Here is a 23,702-nt window from a genome sequence, read left to right as displayed (position 1 = left end):
TCTCGGCAGGTAGCAGAAATTGGCAGAACACTGGCTTCTCTGGTTCTGGCACTCGACATCCCATCCTATTGAAACAAACGCTCCACAGCAACAATTTAACCAGCAAAGAAAACATTACTTAATCTCCTGCTTGCTCTCAAGGTTAACTAAAGAGAAGTTCTGAAAGTTCCTGTGTCCAGTATTACTCAATTATATAGAGTGATAATTATTATGGGATGTTTCCCGGTCCCCTCAGATCTGATGAGGTGACGCGGCTGCAGGTTTATTTTTATTCCTCATGGTGAGTCAGCAGCTCCGAGGGAGGATGTCACCATGACTCAGAAGATAAAAACAAAGATGTTGCGTCTCCGTTCAGAACCGGGACCAAGTACAGAACCAGAACAACAACGTTGTTTGTTTACACCAGACTAAGAAACCACAGATACATCTTTGGTTTAGCTGAAGTGGACAGACTTGCAGCTTTTCTAGTTCTAGTTCTTCTTCTTCTTCTTCTTCTAGATCTTCTTCTAGTTTTGGCATTGATTTGCCGCTGGGACGAATGATGGAAATGAGCCTATGGCTATAATAACCATGCATATTTACACTTGTGTTCATCAATATGTACAGTCCCTGTTAACAAATAAATACATTGAATTAAATAGTTCTAGTTTGACATCACAGAAGGTTTGATCCAGGTCTTCTTAAACAGTCTGGAGGAACATTAAAGACATGAACACTCTCAGGTGGACGGGGCTTGGGTAGCCGCCTGGACCCCCCAGGTGTCAAACCTAGAGACCAATAAAAAAGCTTTTAACAAAGGACTGGTTAAAATCTAATCAGCAGTGTACACATGAATAGTTTTTAACTTGTTGACTGCTGGCTTTGTTGTCTTTTTATGTTTCTAATTGAAAATTGTTTGTATTTCTTTGATTTCCTTTCCAGTTGTTTTGTTGTTTGTTTTGTTTTTTTCATTTTTATTTATTTATTTTATTATTTTTTTTCCCATTCTTGTTATCTTAATATTTTATTGCTCTCTATTCTTTTCAAAAGCTGCCTATGGACAAGTTTTGCGAATTAGCACTTGTGCTAAAACACTTAAACAATGCATCTGGTTTGTCCAATGTAACTGCTATGTCCATATCAATTAAACATAAAAATACAAAAATAAAAATAAACACCTGCATCATGACGTGTCCATCAACATCTGGCACCAGAATACACCTGAACATCTCTCTCATCTGCAGGCTGAATAAATCCTCCCTGAGACACGGATGGATGTGAGAGGCTGCAGCAGCTGCTGCTCCCTGGCTCCCTCTGGTGGCGCAGAGCGGAACTGCAGCTGGTGCAACGCCGCTGCAACAGCTGCAGAGTCACCGTCATGTGGCCTGAGTCACTATCGCCACTATCTGGGTCAGCATGAGTCAGCGTTTCCCTCAGCGGTGACTCAGCGCCGCTCACGGGGGGAGACGGGGATTCTGCCGACCCGAGGATCCGGTGACCCGTTCAGGCCCGGGACCGAGACCGGTCTCCCCCCGAGAGAAGAGGACAAAAAGAGAGAAACAATAAAAGAAGTCTGATATGGACGGTGGCAGCGGTGCAGCATCCATCCATCCATCCATCTATCCGTCCAGCATCTATCCATCCAGCATCCATCCATCCATCCATCTGGCATCCATCCTCCCATCCATCCAGCATCCATCCTCCCATCCATCCAGCATACATCCATCCATCCATCCATCCTCCGAGGTCAGAGCTTTGAGTCTCGTACTGATTTCCTGGCGGTAGATCTAGTTCCCAAATTGTGCCAAAGGTCGTCTCAGTTCAGAACAAAGAGCTCTGAAGGTCCTGATGGGTCAGTCTGACCCGGCTGGAGGTCGTTGAACTTCAGCGGTGTCGTAGTTCACAACCGGGTTCAGCCATGAGTCCACACGTCACAACATCAATAATGATGATGCAAAATATCCATCCCCCATCCACCCACCCATCCATCCATCCATCCATCCATCCATCCATCCATCCATCCATCCATCCATCCATCAGGACACTGGTCAACAACATCTTTAGTTCAAATATATTTACATGTCTGCATATATGTGTGTACATGTGTTATGTATTTATATATATATATTTAACACCGTCTTTTGTAACTGAAAGACGGAGTTGGTCCATGTTCGTCGCTGGCGTCATCCTTAAAGCTTTTCTACAAAAATATGAGCGACACCGATGCGATCAGATCAATAAATCAACAAAAATACAATGGAGATATGTGTACGTACATTTTAATATAAAGATTTAATTATCTCCCAGGAAAAGAAGCACTAATATATACAGACATTGGGTCCGATCGATCGATCGGATGATCAGAAAAGCTCTAACGTACCAAAAAGAAAATCTTCAACCAGGTAATGAAGCTTCGACCGGCTGCAGAGGAACCGTCTCCCAGCATGCTTTGCCAGAATGGGACAGCGAACTGGACGTGTGTGCAGCTGAGAACGGAGGGCGACTCCTGGAGAGCAGTTTCACGTTTATCAGAGGCAGCGGCGGGTGGAGGAGCAGTTAACCTTCCTCTGGTTCTGGTTCTGACGCGGGAGGAGAACAAACCTCCCATTCTGATAATCAATTAGCACAAAAAGAGACGAAAATGCTGCTCTGAAAACATCTAAAATGATTGCAAAGCCCTAGTTTTAGCGATTAAAATAAATATCAGGCTTCAGGCTGAAAACTGAACCGGTCTCAACCCGTTTGGATCCAAAACAGGACCAGCTATTTTGGCCCAACGAGACTCCATTAACTTTAATCTAAAATCACGGCCTGCCAGACGTAAAACGGTGGCTTCTGATTGGCCAGAAGCGTCAAACAGGACTAAAAAAAACAGGATTCTGGACCAGAAAAATGCAGCAAACGTGTTCAAAAAGTGTCAAAATGTGTAAAAGTGGAAACTTAAACTCAACTTTTCCTCTCATCAATGAAACAGATCCAGGATTAGGAACCAGAACCAGAACCCGGGTGGCTGGTTTCATGTGGATCTATATATCTTGTCTGCGGTTTATCAAAATCCTTTATAAAACGTACTGTAAAAATCAAACACTATCCCAGAATATGTGGCGACGGTTAAATGTTTAAGTGATTCTGATTATCACGTCTTTCTGACCATTTACACGTTTGTTTTTGTGCTAGAGGATTAAATAACTGCCTTGCTCAGAGGCCGACGGTGAATCCACCTGACGTGAAAACTTCCCCCCCTGATGTAGAAAAGCATCTAAATAAATAAAGTTGTCCGGTGCCGCTGAAGCCGCCTCTGCAAACGCTGAATCTGCCTCCGAGTCGTTCGTCTAAGCTTCTCCGCCGCCTCGTCCGTCAGGAATCTGACCGGCGTCGTCTCAAATTAAAGTTCCTCCTGCTTCCCTGTAAAGGCACCGGTCGACCCGTGACCCGTCGGAGGAGGGCGGAGCTAAACATTTTACCTCCGCGGCTCCTCCAAAGCTCGCTTTAGTTTATAACATTTACAAATCTTCTTGTTCAAGTCAGCGTTGGGTTCCAGAGTTCCCGGTCTTGAGATGACGCGGTTCCAGCTTAAGACATTCCTGAGGCCGAAGCCTCAACCAGCCCAAATAAAAAACACCCGACGTGGTTCAACCACGCAGAGCCGTGCAGTTACCGGGATTATCAATAACAAGCCCCGCCCCGCCGGGTCGGGCCGGGGACAGAGAAATCAAATCAAACGAGGATCTAAGAAGCAGTACCGGCCTCCGGGTCTGGGTAAAACCCCCATCCGACCCGGTAACAGGAAGTAAAAACTAAAAACGATCAGCGGCCGCGCGGGTCCGCCGGAAACAGTCATGCAAAAAAACATTAATCATAATTCAAACGTGAACAAAAAGGTAAAAGCTCGGCGGCCTGAGAGGAAGCAGAATCTGAGGGAAGTAAAAATTTAGTTCCAGCGATCAAAGTTTGTGAAGTCCGTTTTGGTCCGGCGCCGACGCCCTCGTACCTGAAGCTCGTTAAGGACTCCCCGGCCTCACTTGTGATTGGCCGGGGGCGGCAGCGCGGGGGCGGAGCGGTCGTCGGTGATAGTCCTCCGGAGCTGAACCCTCCGGATGAGTCTCAGCATGTCTCCTCCTCCTCCTCCCGCCCCGTCCTGGCTCTCCCGCTCGGGGCTCTGGTCCTGGCCCGAGGGGGGCGGGGCCTGGAGGCCGGAGGGCTCTCCCTGGGGGGGGACCTGGTACTGGGCCTGGTACTGGCCCTGGTACTGGCCCTGGTGCTGCTGCTGCTGCTGCTGAAGCAGCCTCCTCTTCTCCAGCTGGCTCAGATGCTGCAGATCCTCGTCCGGAGGCTGAAACAGATCCTGCAGATGCTGCTGGGGCAGCGGGGGTTGCTGGTTCTGCTGCTGCTGCAGCTGCTGCTGCTGGTGGTTCAGATGTTTCATGATCTGCTGCTGCTGATGTTGATGCATGGGATGTTTCTGCAGCTGGTGATGCTGCTGCATCTGCATCTGCTGTTGTTGATGCATTTGCATTTGCATCTGCTGCTGCTGCTGCATTTGCAGCTGCTGATGTTGATGCATCTGCTGCATGTGCTGCTGCTGCTGCTGCAGGGATTGTCTCTGCTGCTGCTGCTTGACGCTGCCCCCCTCCGGCGGCAGCGAGGGCACCGTGGGAACCGGCACGGGGATGGGCATCTGCCCCGGCACCAGCTGGTAGTACGGAGACGAGTAGGCGGACAGAGCGCTCAGGCTCTGGGTGGAGGTGCAGAGTTTGCTGTGGCCCAGCCCGCCCACCCCTCCGGCGGGGGAAACGTTCTCCTCGCTGCCGCCGGCGCCGCCCCGCTGGGCCTTGAGCGGGACCTGCGGGGTGCAGATGGGGATGGGGACCCCCCCGCTGATGGTGCCCCGCCGGTACGCCGGCTTGGACGACGGCTTGCGGCGGATGGTGGCCGTGTGCGACGGCGGCGGCATGTGGCCGGCGGCCAGCTCGGCCTCGGCCAGCAGGCTCACGGTGGACGCCGGGCGCCGGGACTGGACCAACTCCCGGAACTGGAACCGGAGGTCCGAGTTCCGGGGGAGGGTGGAGGACTTGTCGAAGTCCGACTGGCTGCTGCCGTGAGACAGCTGGTGGAAGGAGATGGAGTCAGCGTCGCCGTGGAGGGAGATGGATTCGTAGTCGACTGTGGAGAGAAAGACGGGATTGGTATGATGGCAGAAAACACATCAAACAAACATTTATGGCAAAAAAAACTTAGTCAGTTCAAATAATGAAGTGGAAATGAGACTGACGGACAGACGGGATGAGGAACTGGTAACCCTTTCTTTTACAGTACAGTATTAACCAGGTAATACCATGGTTATTACACTTTAATTACCTAGTAGTACCTTGTATTTACAAGGTACTACTAGGTAACTACCGGGTAATTTACCCAGTAAGTACTAGGTTATTATTACGTATTTTCTTGTACCATGTAATTATGTGTATTTACCATGTAATTACATGGTAAATACCTGGTTGTTTAAACTAAACATTACTAGGTAATTACAAAGACATTAGATGGGAACTATGAGGGAAATTACAGGTATTTACTAGGTTAATATTGGTAACTACCAGTCAATTTACCATGTAATTACTCTGAAATTACATTAATTATTTCTAAGTAAGTACCAGGTAATTACTAAGTATTTTTCTGCAAACTACCAGGAAATTATAACCTATATTTGAGGTAGTTACCAGCTAATTACACTTTAATGACCATGTAGATACCTTGTATTTACTATACATTTCATGGATAACTACCGGGTATTTACCCATTCATTACTGATTTATGTATTATCAATGGATTGGTGCAGGTACCCCCGAGGGTGTAAATGACTCTATTGACCTTTAATTAACCTGATAGTTACCATGTTTTACCTGCAATTGGCAGGTACTTACCTTGTAGTTACTTGCCCAGTAATTCTATTTCCTAAGTATTTACCAATAAGTACAGACATTTTTACCTGGTTTTTACTCAGTAATTAAAGTGAAACTGGACTGTAAAAGAAAGCGTGTGTTGTTTCCATAATAATACCTGGTACTTCCTCATTAAGTACAGAAATAATTACCTGATATTTACCCATTCAAAATAAAAGCATAAAAATAAAACGTAAAATGACAGAAGTGCTTAATTCACTCTGCACGTAATCTGCTGCCATTTACACGCACTACCAGCTGAAAAATAGCAGATCTACAAACTTATAGCGCAGCACTCTGCCCTGAGTGCAGCGATATGAACTTGTAGATTTGCTATGTTTCAACAGCTACTTTAAATATTTAAAGTAGGTGTTTATGCTTTTATTTTGAAGAGCACCGTTCTTCCTCTGTTACTTCCATTATTGACGAAGCTTAACTTCCTGTTCCCGTCCGAGCGTAGCAGCATGCTAACGCTGCTCCAGAGTTGGTAAAATATGCAAGCAAATGATTAACTTGTCATGTTTTGTGTTGAAACTTATGAATAGTTATTTTATTGTGGTTCGCCCTGTGTTTTTGTTGTTTACAGGTCTCAAATCTTTGCTTCTGTGAGGGATTAAGGGTGATGGCCAAATGCAGATAATACTGGAGTCCTTGACATGCCAGTTTGAGATCTAAATATGTGGAAGGGAACTTTCTTGCAGTGAGGCAACAGTGCTAGTGTTTATGGACCTTCAAAGGTTCGTGTGTTACAGACACAAAACTTAAACTTCATGTGCAGGGAACGAGTGATAACTGTTCTGGGACGTCTGCAGGATTCATCGGGACCTGCGGGTGGGACCAACTACTGATTATAATAGCAGGAACAACGATACGAGGACTGGTGACGTTATTATCGTCCTCATGGTTGTTGCTGTGCATAACTTTACTGTCACTATTATTATTATCTTTATAATAGTTTGTTTACAGGTGCATGATCCCTCACTCTCATGTATGCACATATACGTATAAGTACATGCTTGCATTTATATTTGCATGTATCTGCATGTTCATGTAACTCTCTCTCTCATCCTTTTTACTGCAACACATTCCCCCGCTAGGACACATCACACACCAGTGATCATCACACTACACACACCGCACCCATCACTGTCTGGTCTTTCCCTCCGTCTTGTCCTTGTTTCACATATTTGTCACATATGTAATTCAAATGTTGATAAAATACACACACACACACACACACACATCCATGCACTAACATCTGCTGCAAGATTTAAATGCACATATATCCCATCGATAAAGGCTCCCCCCAATCAAAGTACTAAACATTAATATACATGCAGATGTGAAGGAAAGAAAAGTAGCTAAACGAGATGCTGGATGCAGATGTGATGGCATGCCCCCCCCACAGACTACAGACTACAGACAGACAGAGAGACCTACCGTAGGGGGGAGGATCTCTCCTTACAGCTGGAAAAAAGAGGAAGGAAGGAAGTTTAACCAAATAAAAAGATGAAATAGAGAACGACAGGAAGCAGAAGACGACGATCGATCAGCTGAAAGCAAACACCGACGGGATGGAGAGAACACCAGAGTGATGTCGTGTTTGCAGCAGCAGATACGGAGGTCTGGGAGTGGGGACTCACTGTGTGTGTGGATTGTGTCCTCGGAGCAGGACGGGGTGGTGGTCTGGGTGCTGTAGCCGCTGGAACAGTGCAGAGAGTCCCTGCTGCTCCTCGAGTTCGACACGCCCAGCGTCAGGGCCAGCTGGTCCCGGGCCGAGCAGGACTGGAGGATCAAGAGGATGGAGAGGATGAAGAGGATGGAGAGGATCGGGGGGATGAGGAAGATGAGGAGGACCAGGAGGATGAAGAGGAGGGATGGATAGAAACAAAAAGACGGTGAGATAATTCACAGAAAAGAGAAAACCAGCAGCATTTCTGGTATTTGAGACACTCAATGTTACTTTTGTCATACAGGACTGTCTCAGAAAATTAGAATATTGTGATTGTGATTTGCAATTACAAAAACAAAAATGTCATACATTCTGGATGCATTACAAATCAACTGAAATATTGCAAGCCTTTTATTATTTTATTATTGCTGATCATGGCTTTAGAAAATTAGAATATTCTGGGAATCTTAATTTTAAACTGTAAGCCATAATCAGCTATATTAAAATAATAAAAGTCTTGCGATATTTCAGTTGATTTGTAATGAATCCAGAATGTATGACATTTTTTTTTTATTGCATTACAGAAAATAAAGAACTTTTTCACAATATTCTAATTTTCTGAGACAGTCCTGTAAATATGAGATAAAATTTCTGTTTCTACATTTGAGTTTGAGGACATTCACATCAGAGCGGTCCAGTTTATTCGTGCACCAACGTCATCCATTAAACATCCGAGGCCCATAATCAGCTCAGGGAAGCTGCTCAAAGCTTCTCTTCAGCTGGGAGGGAAAAGTTCTGCAGTCTGACACCTTCACAGAGCAAGGACGGGTACTGGGTGGTCCCGCTGACGTCCAGCTCAATAAAGTTCTGACACTTTGTCTGATTCTGATTGGTCCCTGACCGACCAATCAGAAGGATCCTTCTCCGTTGCTACATCCGCTTTATCCGGTTGGACAAAGCAGCCGTCTCTCTCCGCCTTTCACATCAATGGAAAAAGTAGTTTTTACTTTTTTGTATCAAGATTTAAACCACAGGATTATTTTTTTTTAACTTTGTATTAGTAAAAGGACACTTGCAGTGTCGTGAGGGTGCAGCGTATTTTTATCCCCAAACTGGCAGAAATCTGATCCGTACTTCCAAAACAAAGTCGGCTCGGCAGCAGCTACAACCTAAAGCTACAACCGTGAAAGCGTTTTATTTATTTATTTATCGTAAATGGTTAAAAAGTGACACCCGCTAACCTGGAGAGAATCACAGGAATACATTTCATCCCAAAACCAACGTCAAATTACGATAAAGCTATGTGGACGGCTGGACCTTCCACGTGTTATCAGCTAAACTCATCAAAATATCTTGTTTTCGCAAAAAAAACTCCTTTTATAAACCCTGAAGTGCTCCTTTTTATTCATATCTAGTTGCTGTTGGTTTTCTTTGGTACTTTAATTATAAATAAAGTGATGTAAAACCCCGTTTTTACATTGGAAGTGGACGGGAGAGATGTCATAGCAACGGGGGCGGGGCTTGACGAAGGGTCAATTGTGTCTTATTCTCTGCACATCTTCATCAGAACTCTCATCAAAAGTCATGGTCTGAATCTGGTGACATGAGAAGGAGGAGTTACCTTCCCGGAGGCCGACATGGCCCGGGCCCGCTCTCCGTGGGGGCCGTAGGAGTTGTGTGGGGGGGCCAGCAGCCCGTTCTCCGTCGTGCTGCTCATCCCGGCAGCTAGCTGCCCGCCGCCGACACCGTCCTGCACAGACCAAGCCGTCAATCAACCAGCTGCATCATGAGACCGAGCACCACGTAAAACGCTGGTTTGAACCGTTTAAACTGGGGATCAGCAACCCGCGGCTCTAGACCCGCATGCGGCTCTTTAGCGCCGCCCTAGTGGCTCCCTGGAGCTTTTTCAAAAATGTTTGACCTTTTTTTTCCTCATTTCAACTTTTTTCTCGACATTTCTACTTTTTTCTTGACATTTCGACTTTTTTCTCGACATTTCGACTTTTTTCTCAACATTTCGACTTTTTTCTCGACATTTCGACTTTTTTCTCGACATTTCGACTTTTTTCTCAAGATTGTACTTCAACATTAATCTCGACATTTCTACTTTTTTCTCGAAATTTCGACTTTTTTCTCGACATTTCGACTTTTTGACTTTTTTCTCAACATTTTTCTCAAAATTGTACTTCAATATTAATCTTGACATTTCGACTTTTTTCTCGAAATGTCAACTTTTTTCTCGACTTTTTTCTTGACATTTCAACTTTTTTCTCAAGATTGTACTTCAACATTAATCTTGACATTTCTACTTTTTTCTCAAAATTTCTACTTTTTTCTCAAAATTTCTACTTTTTTCTCAACATTTCGACTTTTTTCTCGAAGTGCATAATGAAAAAAAAAATCTTCCCCCAGTTATAACTAATATAGAAACATGCAGCATGTGTTGCCGTCATTCTAAGGCTGATACAAGACTTTTCATTTTTTGCGGCTCCAGACATATTAGTTTTTTGTGTTTTTGGTCCAATATGGCTCTAAAACATTTTGGGTTGCCCAAACCCCTGGTTTAAACTAAGAAGTCTGCAGATCCGTCACAGCTGATTGCATCGGGAGGCGAGATTTTCACTTCTATTTATGTATCTATAAGGTTATTATTGGCTTGCTGCCGACTTATGTTTCCTCCCTCCTTGCTCGGCCTGCTAGTTCACACCACACTCCATCCCCTGACTGGCTTACACTACAAGTCCCCCGAGTCTTTACTGAGCTTGGTAGATCTGCTTTTAGCTTTTCTGCACCATCCACCTGGAACTCATTACAAAGCACTTTAAGAATCAATTCACTAGTATCTTTTGGCCATTTTAAATCCCTGATCTTAAATCTTTTAAGCACTGTTTGTATCTGTTTTAATTGATTTTATTGTTACATTATTTATTAATTGTAACTTCATATTTGTTTAATTGACTGCTCTTTTGTTGTTCTGTTTTTTGTTTTTTACTTCTATATTTGCTCAACGTCATTGTAAATGAGGGCTCGCCCTCAATGATTTTCAAGTTTAAATAAAGATATATATATCGGGACAGTTTCTACTGATCTGGTCCCTGATTGTCGTCTAGTCCGGTTATTCCTGCCAGATTCGTTGAATAAGTGGGACGAATATGATTCTCTTGACTAATAAAGACGAGTCTTTATTTTAGTTTCCGGTTGCTGGCTGGAAACAACGAATCATGTTGGTGTGAGGTCATGAGGTCTACGAGGCTGGACTATTCAATCAAGACGTGACAGATACTCCTTTTCCACCAAACCGGTTCCAGGGCTGGTTCTGGTTCTGGTTCACAACTCGTTCAACTTGGGAACCAGCTGAGAACCGGTTTGCTTTTCCACAGCTCGGGTGCTAAGAGGAGCCACATCTTTACTTCGCTGCGTTTACGTGAAAGTTGCAGCAACAACCAGGTATCTGCTCTAATAGGACTTGGTCCATGTAGCTCCTCCGTGGACACATCTCTAAAAGACAGGTTGTCTCCTCCTCAGACCCATGATGCTTTGCTGCATCCAGATTAATTCTTATTTTCAAATGTCTCCGTCTCCCAGTCTTGCTATTTCCGTTGGTCTTAATAACTCCGTCCCCTCCGCTTACGTAAGCGGTTCTTTCCTCTAGTCCAGCAAAGAGTTGGTGCTACTTTGGAATCTGGTTTTCTGGTCTGGAGCCAGTTCTTTGTCAGTGGAAACAGAAAGCCTGGTTCCGAACTAAAGCACTGGTCCAGAACCAGAACCAGCCCTGGAACCGGTTTGGTGGAAAAGCAGTACGAGGGATACGCTTTCAGATACGCTGGTCTGGGTTTATACATCTGCTTTAATGGTTCTGATCAGAAAAAAGGACTTCTCTCAGTTCAGCAATTTATGTTAAAAGGTAAAAAACAACAACACAAACATCAATAAACTGGAGATAATACAGGACTGTCTCAGAAAATTAGAATATTGTGATAAAGTTCTTTATTTTCTGTAATGCAATTAAAAAAACAAAAATGTCATACATTCTGGATTCATTACAAATCAACTGAAATATTGCAAGACTTTTATTATTTTAATATTGCTGATTATGGTTTACAGTTTAAGATTAAGATTCCCAGAATATTCTAATTTTTTGAGATAGGATATTTGAGTTTTCTTAAACTGTAAGCCATGATCAGCAATATTAAAATAATAAAAGGCTTGCAATATTTCAGTTGATTTGTAATGAATCCAGAATGTATGACATTTTTGTTTTTTTAATTGCATTACAGAAAATCACAACATTCTAATTTTCTGAGAGAGTCCTGTACACATAAAAGACGACACTGATGAGTCCAAACACTGTAAAAAACACCAGAACACACGATATTATTGATTCATGGACATCGAGAATCAAGCGAGGGCTGGATGGATGAGGACGAACACGTCGGGGGGTGAAACCTGGGACACAAGTGATGGAGGACACGTGGGGGACACGTGGAGGACACGTGGAGGACACGTGGAGGACACGTGGAGGACACGTGGGGGACACGTGGAGGACACGTGGAGGACACGTGGAGGACACGTGGAGGACACGTGGAGGACACGTGGAGGACACGTGGAGGACACGTGGAGGACACGTGGAGGACACGTGGGGGACACGTGGAGGACCGGCGAGGGGGACGGAGTCGGACGGATGGAGGACACACGGTAACAACACAGGACTCGGGTCGGGTGTTTTTGTTCTCACGCTGGTGGAGTCCCTGCGGCTAACGCGGCGGCTCTGAGCGGGGTGGTGGCCGTGGCCGGCTGCGTAACCATAGCGACCGCGGCGAGACGGGGAGTTCCCCTCGCTGAGGGAGCGCCCGGTTTCCTCGCCGCCGTACGTCAGGCGCGGGGACGAGCAGCGCTGCACACGGGAGAGGACAGAGCCTTACCGTCAGGGGGGAAACCTTGAAGTTAAACACTTTACACGCTCATTTTCAGGCTCCTGAGGGTCAACGTCTGAGTGAAATGTACCTTTAAAATGTTTGTTTCCTTCTTTCTAGACCAGGGGTCGACAACCCAAAATGTTGAAAGAGCCATTTTGGACCAAAAACACAAAAAACAAATATGTCTGGAGTCGCAAAAAAATGAAAAGTCTTGTATAAGCCTTAGAATGAAGACAACACATGCTGCATGTTTCTATATTAGCTATAACTGGGGGAAGATTTTTTTTTTTCATTATGCACTTCGAGAAAAAAGTCGAAATCTTGGGAAAAAAGTTGAAATTTCGAGAAAAAAGGCGAAATGTCGAGATTAATGTTGAAGTACAATCTTGAGAAAAGGCGAAATGTCGAGAAAAAAGTCGAAATGTCGAGATTAATGTTGAAGTACAATCTTGAGAAAAGGCGAAATGTCGAGAAAAAAGTCGAAATGTCGAGATTAATGTTGAAGTACAATCTTGAGAAAAGGCGAAATGTCGAGAAAAAAGACGAAATGTCGAGAAAAAAAGTTGACATTTCGAGAAAAAAGACGAAATGTCAAGAAAAAAGTCGAAATTTCGAGAAAAAAATAGAAATGTCGAGAAAAAAGTCTAAATGAGAAAAAAAGAAAAAAAAGAAAAAAAGAAGAAAAAAAGGAAAAAATGTAAAAAAAAGAAGAAAAAAAGGAAAAAAAAAGGTCAAACATTTTTGAAAAAGCTCCACTAGGGCGGCGCTAAAGAGCCACATGTGGCTCTAGAGCCGCGGGTTGCCGACCCCTGTTCTAGTTGAATTAGAGACATTTATTAACTAGTTCCAATCAGACATCAGTGATCAGACCCTGAAAGCACATGGTGGTCCAGGTATCGATCGTCCTGCACCGCTGGACTCTGGACTGGAGGTGAAAAGGGATTCATGTGTTTGTTCATGTGTGTTTGTTGTTGTTCATGTGTTTGTGTGCTCCACTCTGGGGCAGGACGACCCCGGACTCGGATCACATGACCCCGGGCCGCTAATCCAGAGTTCAATCAGTGAAGTCAACAGACCCAAACTGAACCAATCAAATAACTTATCACAGTTGGAAACAGATTAATCACTGAAACACTCGCCTCTCTCTCCTATGGAAGAGTATTAGGGCCAGGCAGGAGAAAAATATTTGAGAGGGGAAGATTTTTTTTGATTATGCACTTCGAGAAAAAAGTCGAAATGTCGAGAAAAAAAGTCGAAATGTCGAGATGAAGTACAATTTCAAGAATAAAGTCAAAATTTCGCCTTTTTTCTGAACATTTCAACTTTTTTCTCGACATTTCGACTTTTTTCTCGACATTTCGACTTTTTTCTCGAAGGGCACAATAAAAGAAAAATCTTCCCCTCTCAAATATTTTTTCTCCTGCATGGCCATAATACTCTTCCGTACTCTCCCCCCCTGAGTATAAATGTATGTGTGTGTGTGTGTGTGTGTGTGTGTGTGTGTGTGTGTGTGTGTGTGTGTGTGTGTGTGTGTGTGTGTGTTACCTGGATGTGGACTCCGTCCACAGCGCAGCTGATGGAGTCCAACGAGGGGACGTGTCTCACTGATCCGGACTGATAGTTGCTGTCAAACAAACAAAAGTCATTTACAAACCTGCGCTGCCTGCATGAAGGCTGGCCCTGTAAACGACCCTGCAGGGCCACGTCTCACCTGGTACAATCTAAGCACTTATACACTTATCTGCTCTTTCTATGGAAGCCATTCTGTACCATAATTCAAATGAAAATGGATTAGCAAAAATGATTTTTCATTTTTGGAATAAAGCCGCATTCTTTGACTCATAAATAAAAATTAATATGAACTTATCCAAACTGCATTTTCATTTTCTTCTTCACCATTGCTCATTCTGTGACTTAATCAAAATGATGAAGAAAGAAGGACATTGCTTCTTGAAAATGAAAATTGCATTTACAAACAAAATTTAAGACCAAAAAGACAAGTCACTAAGAAATGCAGCGCTGAGGTCGAGGTTGCCAGATCTGACAGGTTCCAGCCCAAAGGTGATGTAAAACCCGCCGAAATAATGAGAAAACAGCCCGAATCATACATTCTCTATGTTAAAACTATCAGTTAATAAATGCGTATTAAATTTCAGGTCATAAGAAAATTGAGCCAAAAAAAGTTCAGGCTCGAAACAAAGAATACAATTAAATTGAGTAGATTAAAGCAAATATAATATCAGTGAGTGTATTGTGTATGTTTCTACTTGTTAATAATTTCTCCTAAATATTTAGTAAAAATCTGAAAAAGCAGCCCAAATTTGATCAACCCGCCCAGTCTTATATGTTTCAGCCCAATTGGGCTGAAACCTGCTCAACCTGGCAACACTGACTGAGGCGTTGTCAAGCAAGCATGTGTCTAACAACTGGTAAACATCTATTTCTCCTCAAAAACAATTAAATAAACTTTGGCATGATTATACCATAATAGAAACTTCTTTGTTGATCATTTCTCCTAAATAATTAGTAAAAATCCGGAAAAGCAGCCCAAATATATATTTTTCCGCCTGATTGGACTGAAACTTGCCCAAACTGGCAACACAGATTTAGACCCTGAAACTTGACCAACCTGGCTACACAGATTTAGAAACTCTGCAGGAGATTCTCCTCAAATGATGAAATAAACTTTTTAATGATGACTGGATACATTTCCTCTAAAATTAAGACCCTTGGATTGAGATTTAAGACAAATTAGGACATTTAAAGGACTTTTAAAGACTTTTTAAGACTTTCTAAGACCCCCGGCCACTAAGTAAAATATCCCTGAGTCCTTCGTGCAGAAGCACCGGTTCTTTCCCTCCGGCGCCACTGAACCCCGTCCATGCTGGTATCCAGAACCAGAACAAACCCAGACGTGAGAGGTGAGTGAAGCGGTACCTGCTGATGCTGCTCTTCCTGGACAGCGTGTTGCAGGGCGAGGCCGGGGGCGTCTGGTAGGTGTAGTTGAAGTCGGAACCCTTCAGGTCCAGGATCACCTGAGGAACAAACATGTGTTAGCTGGTGCAGCTCCACCCGACGCTTCCTGGAACAACCACACGGGTTTTATCTGCCGACGAGGCTCAGTTTCCTCAAGCACCCGGAAGGAAGTGACAGAGGTGGAGCAGGTGACGGAGGTGAAGGAGGTGACGGAGGTGAAGGAAGTGACGGAGGTCAAATGATGGAGGTGACGAAGGTGAAGCAGATGAAGGATTTCCTCACCTGCTCGCTGGCCGGCGGCAGCTTGTTTGGTTCAGCCGTCAGGTTGCTCAGGTCTGCCAGGATCGTCTGCAGGTGAGTCACTTCCCCCAACATGTTGATCTCATGGTCCTGGAGACACCATAGTTAACACAGTTAACACAACCATATATACACATATACATATATACACACACACACACACACACATGTTGATCTCATGGTCCTGGAGACACGATAGTTAACACTTATACACACTCTGATACACACACAGTTAACACAGTACACACTGATATACACACACAACAGTTAACACGATACACACACATACATATACACACACACACCCATATATATATGTATATATGTATGTATATATATGTATATATGTATGTATGTATATATATATATATATATATATATCCCAATCGATCGGGCCCGATCACGGCATTTTCAAAACATCGGTATCGGCCAAAAAAGTATCGGGACATTCCTAGTTATTAATGTTATTTATATATATTAAATCGTATATTATATCGTTGAATTTAACGTCACTTCCGGCCGCTGGCCAGAAGTGACGAAGTAAGTGAAACTAACATGGTTTACATGTTTGAATTGTGAGATTTTATATCTGTTCATGTTCATTAAGCTGCTGCTATTCATTTCATGCCATTCAGATGTTGCACTAAGGTTAAGACAAAAAGTATTTTAATTTTCTTGTGTTTGTGAGTTTGACTGGATCTCATTCAACTACCTCTTTTGAAGTTACATTTAATTATTTTGGTTATTGCACTATTCTGCACTTTTGTTTTAGTTTACAATTTCATGCTTTTACATTTTGTGGCACCAGAGCTGATAAGCTTTGTTGAAATAAATGTCCATGTTGTTCTCCAATGGACAAGAAAAGAAACTTGGGATAATTTTAGTTTTAGTCCTCTTTTCTTTTTTTTTTTTAATTCATTGCTAAAATGTATCTGATCGGGAAAAAGTATCGGAAATGTATCGGGAGCCAAAAAAAGTGATCGGATGGGGAAAAATAGGGATCGGCAGATACTCAAACTCAAGTGATCGGGATCTAAAAAATCCTGATCGGGACAAACCTAATATATATACACACACACACAACACATATATACACCCCCCACCCCCCCCTCCACCCACCAGCACGGGCCTCAGCATGCTGACGAAGCTGCAGTATCGTCCTCGTTCCTCCACCAGAGCTCTGCACACGGCTCTCTTCTCCGTCTCCTCCAGGACGGCGTAGCGGACGTTCACGTCCTGCAGGGCCGAGTCCAGCTGGCAGCGCGCCTCGTCCTTCCCTGAATAAATGATATAAAACATCTCAGCCTCGTCCTTCCCTGAACACGGAAACACCAGGTGATGTCAGGAAAATACACGGAAATTAAATCATATGAATAAACATCTCAGTTTGTTGAAAACCAAACAGCTGAAAGAAAGAAGGAAAGAAGTCGTTGAAACATGTAACAGGTAACGGCCCCCGACTGATCGGGGATTGATCGTGGATTGATCGGGAATCGATCAGGGATTGATCGGGGAGCAGGTCGGGTAAAACAGCTCAAAGGACTTAAAAACGACTAAAAAGATTTTAAAGGTGACGGAGGGGAAAATAGGTGAAGGAAATAAAATGAAAAAAAAGAAAAACATTTTTTTTTAAATAAATTTAAAAAAAAGATAAAAATGCATATATATGCTTTAAGTTGGTATTATTAACCATTAATATATGCAGACAAGGTAAAAAATTAAAATAAAAAATAATAAAAAATAAAAAGTTAACTCTGAAACAGACAACAGGAGTCATGTGATCCCTCGCCACAGATCTGTTTACCCTGGATTCACACTGAAAGCGTCATGGCGTCATAGGCAGCCGGCTGCCATTCATTTTCTATGAAAGCGCTGTGTAGCAGGGTGGATGCTACGGGGGCCCGCCCGAAGGATGGAGAGACACGGAGTTTCGTGCAGAACCCTGTTTATTATAGCAAACTCACACCCACATGTGCACAAGCATCACACACAGCTTCTCAGCCCCCTTTGCTGCTGTCCAGCTCCGCCTTATAAGGCAGGCAGGGTGGAGAGAATCAGCCACTCAGGCGGATGGGACACAGGTGCGTGTCCCATCAACTTCTCCACCCTGCCACACGCTGCAAGAGGCGTCAGAGGCATCCAGAGAGTCAATTTGAAGTTGAAAAATCTCAACTTTATGCAAATGAGCAGCGTTGACGCCGAGGCAGCGTCCAATCACAGACCGGGATTCCCAAAACAAGAAGCCTCAATGCAGATTGAGGCTGAGAAAGTGTAACTGATGGTTGAGGGGCTGGATGGTCTAAACGATTTTATTTGCTACATCGATCCAACGCAAAATAATTTAAAACCGTGCTTATTAATCACAAAACACAGTTTAAACATCATGACCAAATCCGCTCCGACCCGGTGTTGCAGTGTTCACCTTAGACAGACTGCAGCTTCCAGGGGACCAACAGCTCTGATGGTTGATAATCTGCGGATCAACCTTGTTAAGGAGCATCAAACTCACTCTTGTCTATGCTGAAATAACGCTATAATATAAAGAAGGCTTCCCAAAGTGTGATCCATGGTGAAATAGGAAACTGAAGATGTGCACGCTACTGTATATGTAGATATACTGTATGTAGACTATATAGGGTCGCCACCCGTCCCTTGAAATACGGAATTGTTACGTAATTGGGAATTAAAAGTTGCGTTCCGTATGAACCAATACGGACATAAATTATGCTCTTATTTATTGATGTCATAATATACAGGTGAAGGTCGGAAAAATTGAATATATTGCATAACTTCATTCGTAGTAAATTCAACTAAAGGTGAAACAAATATATTATTTCCCACTACATGCAAAGTGAGATATTTCAAGCCTTTATTTATTATAATTTTGGTGATTATGGCTCACAGTTTATGAAAACCCCAAATAAAAAAATCTCTATATTACAGGCGTCGACAGTGCATGCAGCTTTCAGCGTAAATCCACCATCATAGACGCCCTTCAGGTTATTTAGAAACAGTTGATGGAAGAAATGATGTCAGAGACCATTTAGACGAGGTTTGATGAAGAGTTCACACGTCTGTTTGTTTCCAACAGATTTATTTATCCTCCCAAAACAACAGAAAAATGGGGAAACATGTCAAACTGACTGAGTTGAGATGTGCAGACGTGACCAGCAGGGGTCAGCAAAGCACCACACACACACACACACACACACACACACACACACACACACACACACACACACACACTCTCACACACACACACACACACACACACACACACACACACACACACACACACACACACACACACACACACACACACACACACACACACACACACACACACACACACACACACACACAGACTTTGTCTGGACTCGTCAGAACCAGCTGCAGCTCTGAGGATCAACCGGGCCTCCGTTATAGTTTCACTCTAAATCATTAGTTCTGCAGAGGTGACGCGAGGCGGATAACTCTGTTTACTACGTTGTTTACTGGACGTGTCCAGCAGCACGTGGATTCTCCAGCCCCCGTGCACGAGTTCAAACACCCCCGGGGGACCGTGAAACCCGGCTGGACCCAGTTCTTCAGCTACGGAGCAAACGCCTCCTTTAACTTCTCAGAGTCAGAGGTCGGGACTTCTGTCCTTTTCCTTTTTAACTATTTATCTCATACTACAGTTATATGCCAGATTTTTTTTACTTGATATGCCAATTTTCTAAACTAATATACCAGTTTTTTACCTAATATGCCAGTTATTTAAACAAATATGCCAGTTTTTTTACCTAATATACCAGTTTTTTACCTATATGCCAGTTATTTAAACAAATATGCCAGTTTTTTTTACCTAATATACCAGTTTTTTACCTAATATGCCAGTTTTTTACCTAATATGCCAGTTATTTAAACAAATATGCCAGTTTTTTTACCTAATATACCAGTTTTCTAAACTAATATGCCAGTTTTTTTACCTAATATACCAGTTTTTTTACCTAATATGCCAGTTTTTTAAACTAATATGCCAGTTTTTTACCTAATATAGCAGTTTTTTAAACTAATATGTCCGTTTTTTTACCTAATATACCAGTTTTCTAAACTAATATACCAGTTTTTTTACCTAATATACCAGTTTTTTACCTAATATGCCAGTTTTTTAAACTAATATGCCAGTTTTTTACCTAATATGCCAGTTTTTTACCTAATATGCCAGTTTTCTAAACTAATATGCCAGTTTTTTACCTAATATGCCAGTTTTTTAAACTAATATACCAGTTTTTTTACCTAATATACCAGTTTTTTACCTAATATGCCAGTTTTCTAAACTAATATGCCAGTTTTTTACCTAATATGCCAGTTTTTTTTACCTAATATGCCAGTTTTTTAAACTAATATGCCAGTTTTTTACCTAATATGCCAGTTTTTTACCTAAAATGCCAGTTTATTAAACTAATATGCCAGTTTTTACCTAATATACCAGTTTTTTTTACCTCATATGCCAGTTTTTTACTTAATGTGCCAGTTTTTTTTTTTCTAATGTGCCACTTTTGCCAAAATCCTTCTGGTTGTATGAGCAGATCTTTGATCTTCTAGGATCATCTTTCAGTCTTCCGAGGTACACGTTAGAGGTTTAACCTGGACAACACAGTTCTGTTCATTATTACCTGCTTTTAACCCTGAAATCAAACTGGTCCATCACGGAGGACCAGAATGCATTGCTGCGTCTCAGAGGACGAGAGAAATAAAACGACTCCTTCACCGCAACATTAGAGACGAGTTGTTAATCATCTTCTCGGATGAAACTCTGATGTAATAATTTAGCTGCCGTTTCAGTGTCTGATCATATTCTCCGTGTTTGCATCATTTTTGTGTTTTTAAGTGGCAAAACAAAACTCTCTTTATCTTGAACTGGGAGGAATAAAGAGAAAAGTGGAGCCACAGACGGTAAATCCAGCGGGAAACACGGAGAGCAGTTTCCACCGCCGAGCCGACACACTGCAGCTTTGTGCCATAAACCTCCTAAACAGCCTCTTCAGTGTGTGTGTGTGAGTGTGTGTGTGTGTGTGTGTGTGTGTGTGTGTGTGTGTGTGTGTGTGTGTGTGTGTGTGTGTGTGTGTGTGTGTGTGTGTGTGTGTGTGTGTGTGTGTGTGTGTGCAGAGGGGAAGCTGTGAACAGAAGCTCGGTGTTGCCGGGATGTTAGTCTAACGTCTGACCTCTGTGGAAACTCACTGACAGTCTGCACGCTGTTTCCACATGGCTGTGGCCCCGCCCCCTCAGCCGGCCAGCCAATCAGGGGTGAGACGGGGATAAAGCCGACGCCCGCCAGCCGGGACGGCCACCGGGTATCTCGTTATCTTCAGACCGGATTCTCCCAGATTTGACTTCACAACGTAAACTTAAACCTCCTTTAGTCTCATTTAAAGCAGCACTATGTAACTTTTCCACCTTAATATCATATTTCCAGAGTCATTGTGATGGTACATCAACTTCCAACAGGTTTAATGAACCTCTGTCATGGTCTGAGGGGTCTGTATCACCTTCACTGGCACTATGTAACTTTGAGGTGCATGGTAGGAACCCTGCCACACTAAAAAACTACACATTTTTACGACTTTGTCTGCTTTACGGCATACGTCACTTCCCCCTCCTTCCCGATTCGTAGTGGAGGTGAAAATGGGCGGGGCGTGGAGCGCAGAGCTCCGCAGAAGCTGGTAACCTGTTGCTGCGTTATGGCTGCAGCAGCTCCACACATAACAGACCAGGGAAAAGATCAATAATGGTTTAACTTTTCACCACTTTCCTGCTCAGAGGCAGAACCACGGAGGCCGAGTATCTGATATAACAGAGTAAAAGAGTGAAAGAGTCGTCGGCTCGGTTGGATCGCGGCTGTAACGACCAAACAACCTTCCACACAGACACACGTGTCGGATCAGGTTTTATTCCCCACTTCGCCAGCTAAACGCAGTTGCTGGCCAGCTCTCTGCGGTGCAATTAACCCCAATCTTCAGATAAAACTAGTTTGTTGAGGAAAAATATTAACTCTATTTGTAGCTGCAGAGGAAAAAAATAATCATACGAGGAAAACAAAAATATTGCTCACGCCTCGGAGCCTCTTCAGCATAATATAGCAGTCAAAAAAAAGAAAAGTAAGAGTAATACAAAACATGTACTGTATGTTGTACTATTATACAAATTTATTGAAACACATGGCGAGTCAAACATTTACCAAAGCAGCTGCAAAACACTCCTAAACAAGGTCGCCGGAGACGTGGGTTGTGCAGAACTGCGGCAGTAAATCCTCATCGGAGCTCCACTCTTTAGTAGGGATTTCATATGGATCCAACCCGTTCATAATCATTATTTTCTCCATATACCGCTCCCTTGCTTCCTTGTTTAAGGTATCCCGGTAAATTCCAGTTCCTTTACAGCAGTTTAACATCTTTTTTTCTGCGTTCCGTCTGTTCACTTGGTGAAAGAGAAAAGTAGTTTTGAAAGTCCGTCCCGTCTTCTCTCATCAAAACAAATGCAGGCGACCGGGACAGGATCTTTCCGGCAGTACGCGCTGGTGCTCATGGGAAATGTAGTTCTTTCTGGTAAAACACTACCGCTTTTGTCCAAAGGAGCCGCCAAACTCAACAAAAGCTGAAAGTTACGTGGTGCTGCTTTAATGAGCATCTGGATCGATCCCGGGTCGATCATGTTGGATTTAAAGGAGGTGACACAATTTCCTGAGGTCTGGATGAAATGTCAGGGATGATTCAGTGAAACAGCTCAGTTTTATTACGTATAAACAGTTAATAGAAGCTGGTTTTAGGGGGCGGAGTCAGACCGCATCGCCGCTCTGCGTTTGCTCTTCTAGGATACAACTTTACAGACTTCTACAAAGTATCAAATACATCCCAACGTTAAACTGAGTAGATATAAACATGGAGAAACCGGACGGTTCTGACTCCGGGGCGCTCTCTTCTCCTGCAGCACTAAACGCCTCATTTCATGACAGTTTCAGGCTGAATTTGCCAGAAAACAAAGACAGTTTTTGTGTTGACGGCCCCTTCAGACACCCAAATATGTGCTGTCAAGCTTAGACAAATATATTTCCTTCATAATATTCCCCTTCCAGGCTGATGTGTGCTGAAACTCACTAACTAATCTGTGGACTCTATTTGCATTCATGATGCACGAGCCAGAAAAACAAAATACAGATAAAAAGCTAGCTTTTTTTCATCGTGCTCGCTGTGATCCTGTCGTTTTTAGACCGTGCACGAAGCAGGACGCAAGTTCTGAACAGGAGAAAGTGAAGTGAGGAGAAAAGTCTGCAGGTAAAAGCCACTGAAACGCCGGGCAGTTTGAGGAGATTCGCTCTCGTCTACGTCTCTTTTATTCAAGGATGTTGAAGATGAGTTTTTCATTTTTGCAGGTTTTTTTCCCGTGTTTCAAAAAGAAAAAGAAAAAGAAACAACAGAAGAGACAATGAAACACAGATTTCGTTTGAAATCCAACTGCGTATCAGCATGATTGTATTTACAGAATAAGTATTATTGTTTCAGCATGTAAATGTGATGTTTAACGGAGCATCTGTGCAGATGTTTGATGTGATGATCCCGAGGCGGCTGCAGGGATCGTTTCTCCGAGTCCGCAGAGATGAAACACTCGTCTCCGTCACGTGGAGCTTCTGCCCTTAAAAGCACATGATCTCTTCTTCTACAATACAACAAACGGCTGTTTTTAAGAGAAGAAATGAACCAGATTTCTTGTCTCTCGGCTATAAATCACTGACACACTCTTACAAGCCGTGTGACATCAAATAAAACCAGAATACTCCACTAAAAATAGTTCTTTTATTCTCACAGGGACCTGCGTCCCTTCAGCTATTAGACGCTGTTGATTTGTCAACGTGAACGTTGTATTATGGGATTCAGCCAG

General features: G+C 43.2%; 1 protein-coding gene across 2 annotated transcripts in view; it reads right to left on the bottom strand.

The window, feature by feature from the left end:
* Nucleotides 1-2,206: 2,206 nt before the first annotated feature.
* LOC133448298 (protein MTSS 1-like) overlaps nt 2,207-23,702 on the bottom strand; it is a 107,912-nt gene continuing 86,416 nt past the window's right edge. The window contains exons 7-14 of one of the 2 annotated variants that reach the window (XM_061726692.1): nt 16,902-17,059; nt 15,765-15,872; nt 15,444-15,541; nt 14,052-14,130; nt 9,212-9,340; nt 7,562-7,703; nt 7,359-7,385; nt 2,207-5,142 (exon numbers count right to left, since the gene is read on the bottom strand). In XM_061726692.1, the coding sequence (XP_061582676.1) occupies nt 3,998-5,142; nt 7,359-7,385; nt 7,562-7,703; nt 9,212-9,340; nt 14,052-14,130; nt 15,444-15,541; nt 15,765-15,872; nt 16,902-17,059 (1,886 nt within the window). In that variant the 3' untranslated portion in view covers nt 2,207-3,997. The remainder of the gene's footprint in view (nt 5,143-7,358; nt 7,386-7,561; nt 7,704-9,211; nt 9,341-14,051; nt 14,131-15,443; nt 15,542-15,764; nt 15,873-16,901; nt 17,060-23,702) is intronic. The other variant, XM_061726693.1, reaches the window with a different exon arrangement.

This window comes from Cololabis saira, chromosome 8 (assembly GCF_033807715.1).
Source record: "Cololabis saira isolate AMF1-May2022 chromosome 8, fColSai1.1, whole genome shotgun sequence".
Classification (NCBI taxonomy): domain Eukaryota; kingdom Metazoa; phylum Chordata; class Actinopteri; order Beloniformes; family Belonidae; genus Cololabis; species Cololabis saira.
This window is presented reverse-complemented; position numbering and strand designations above follow the sequence as displayed.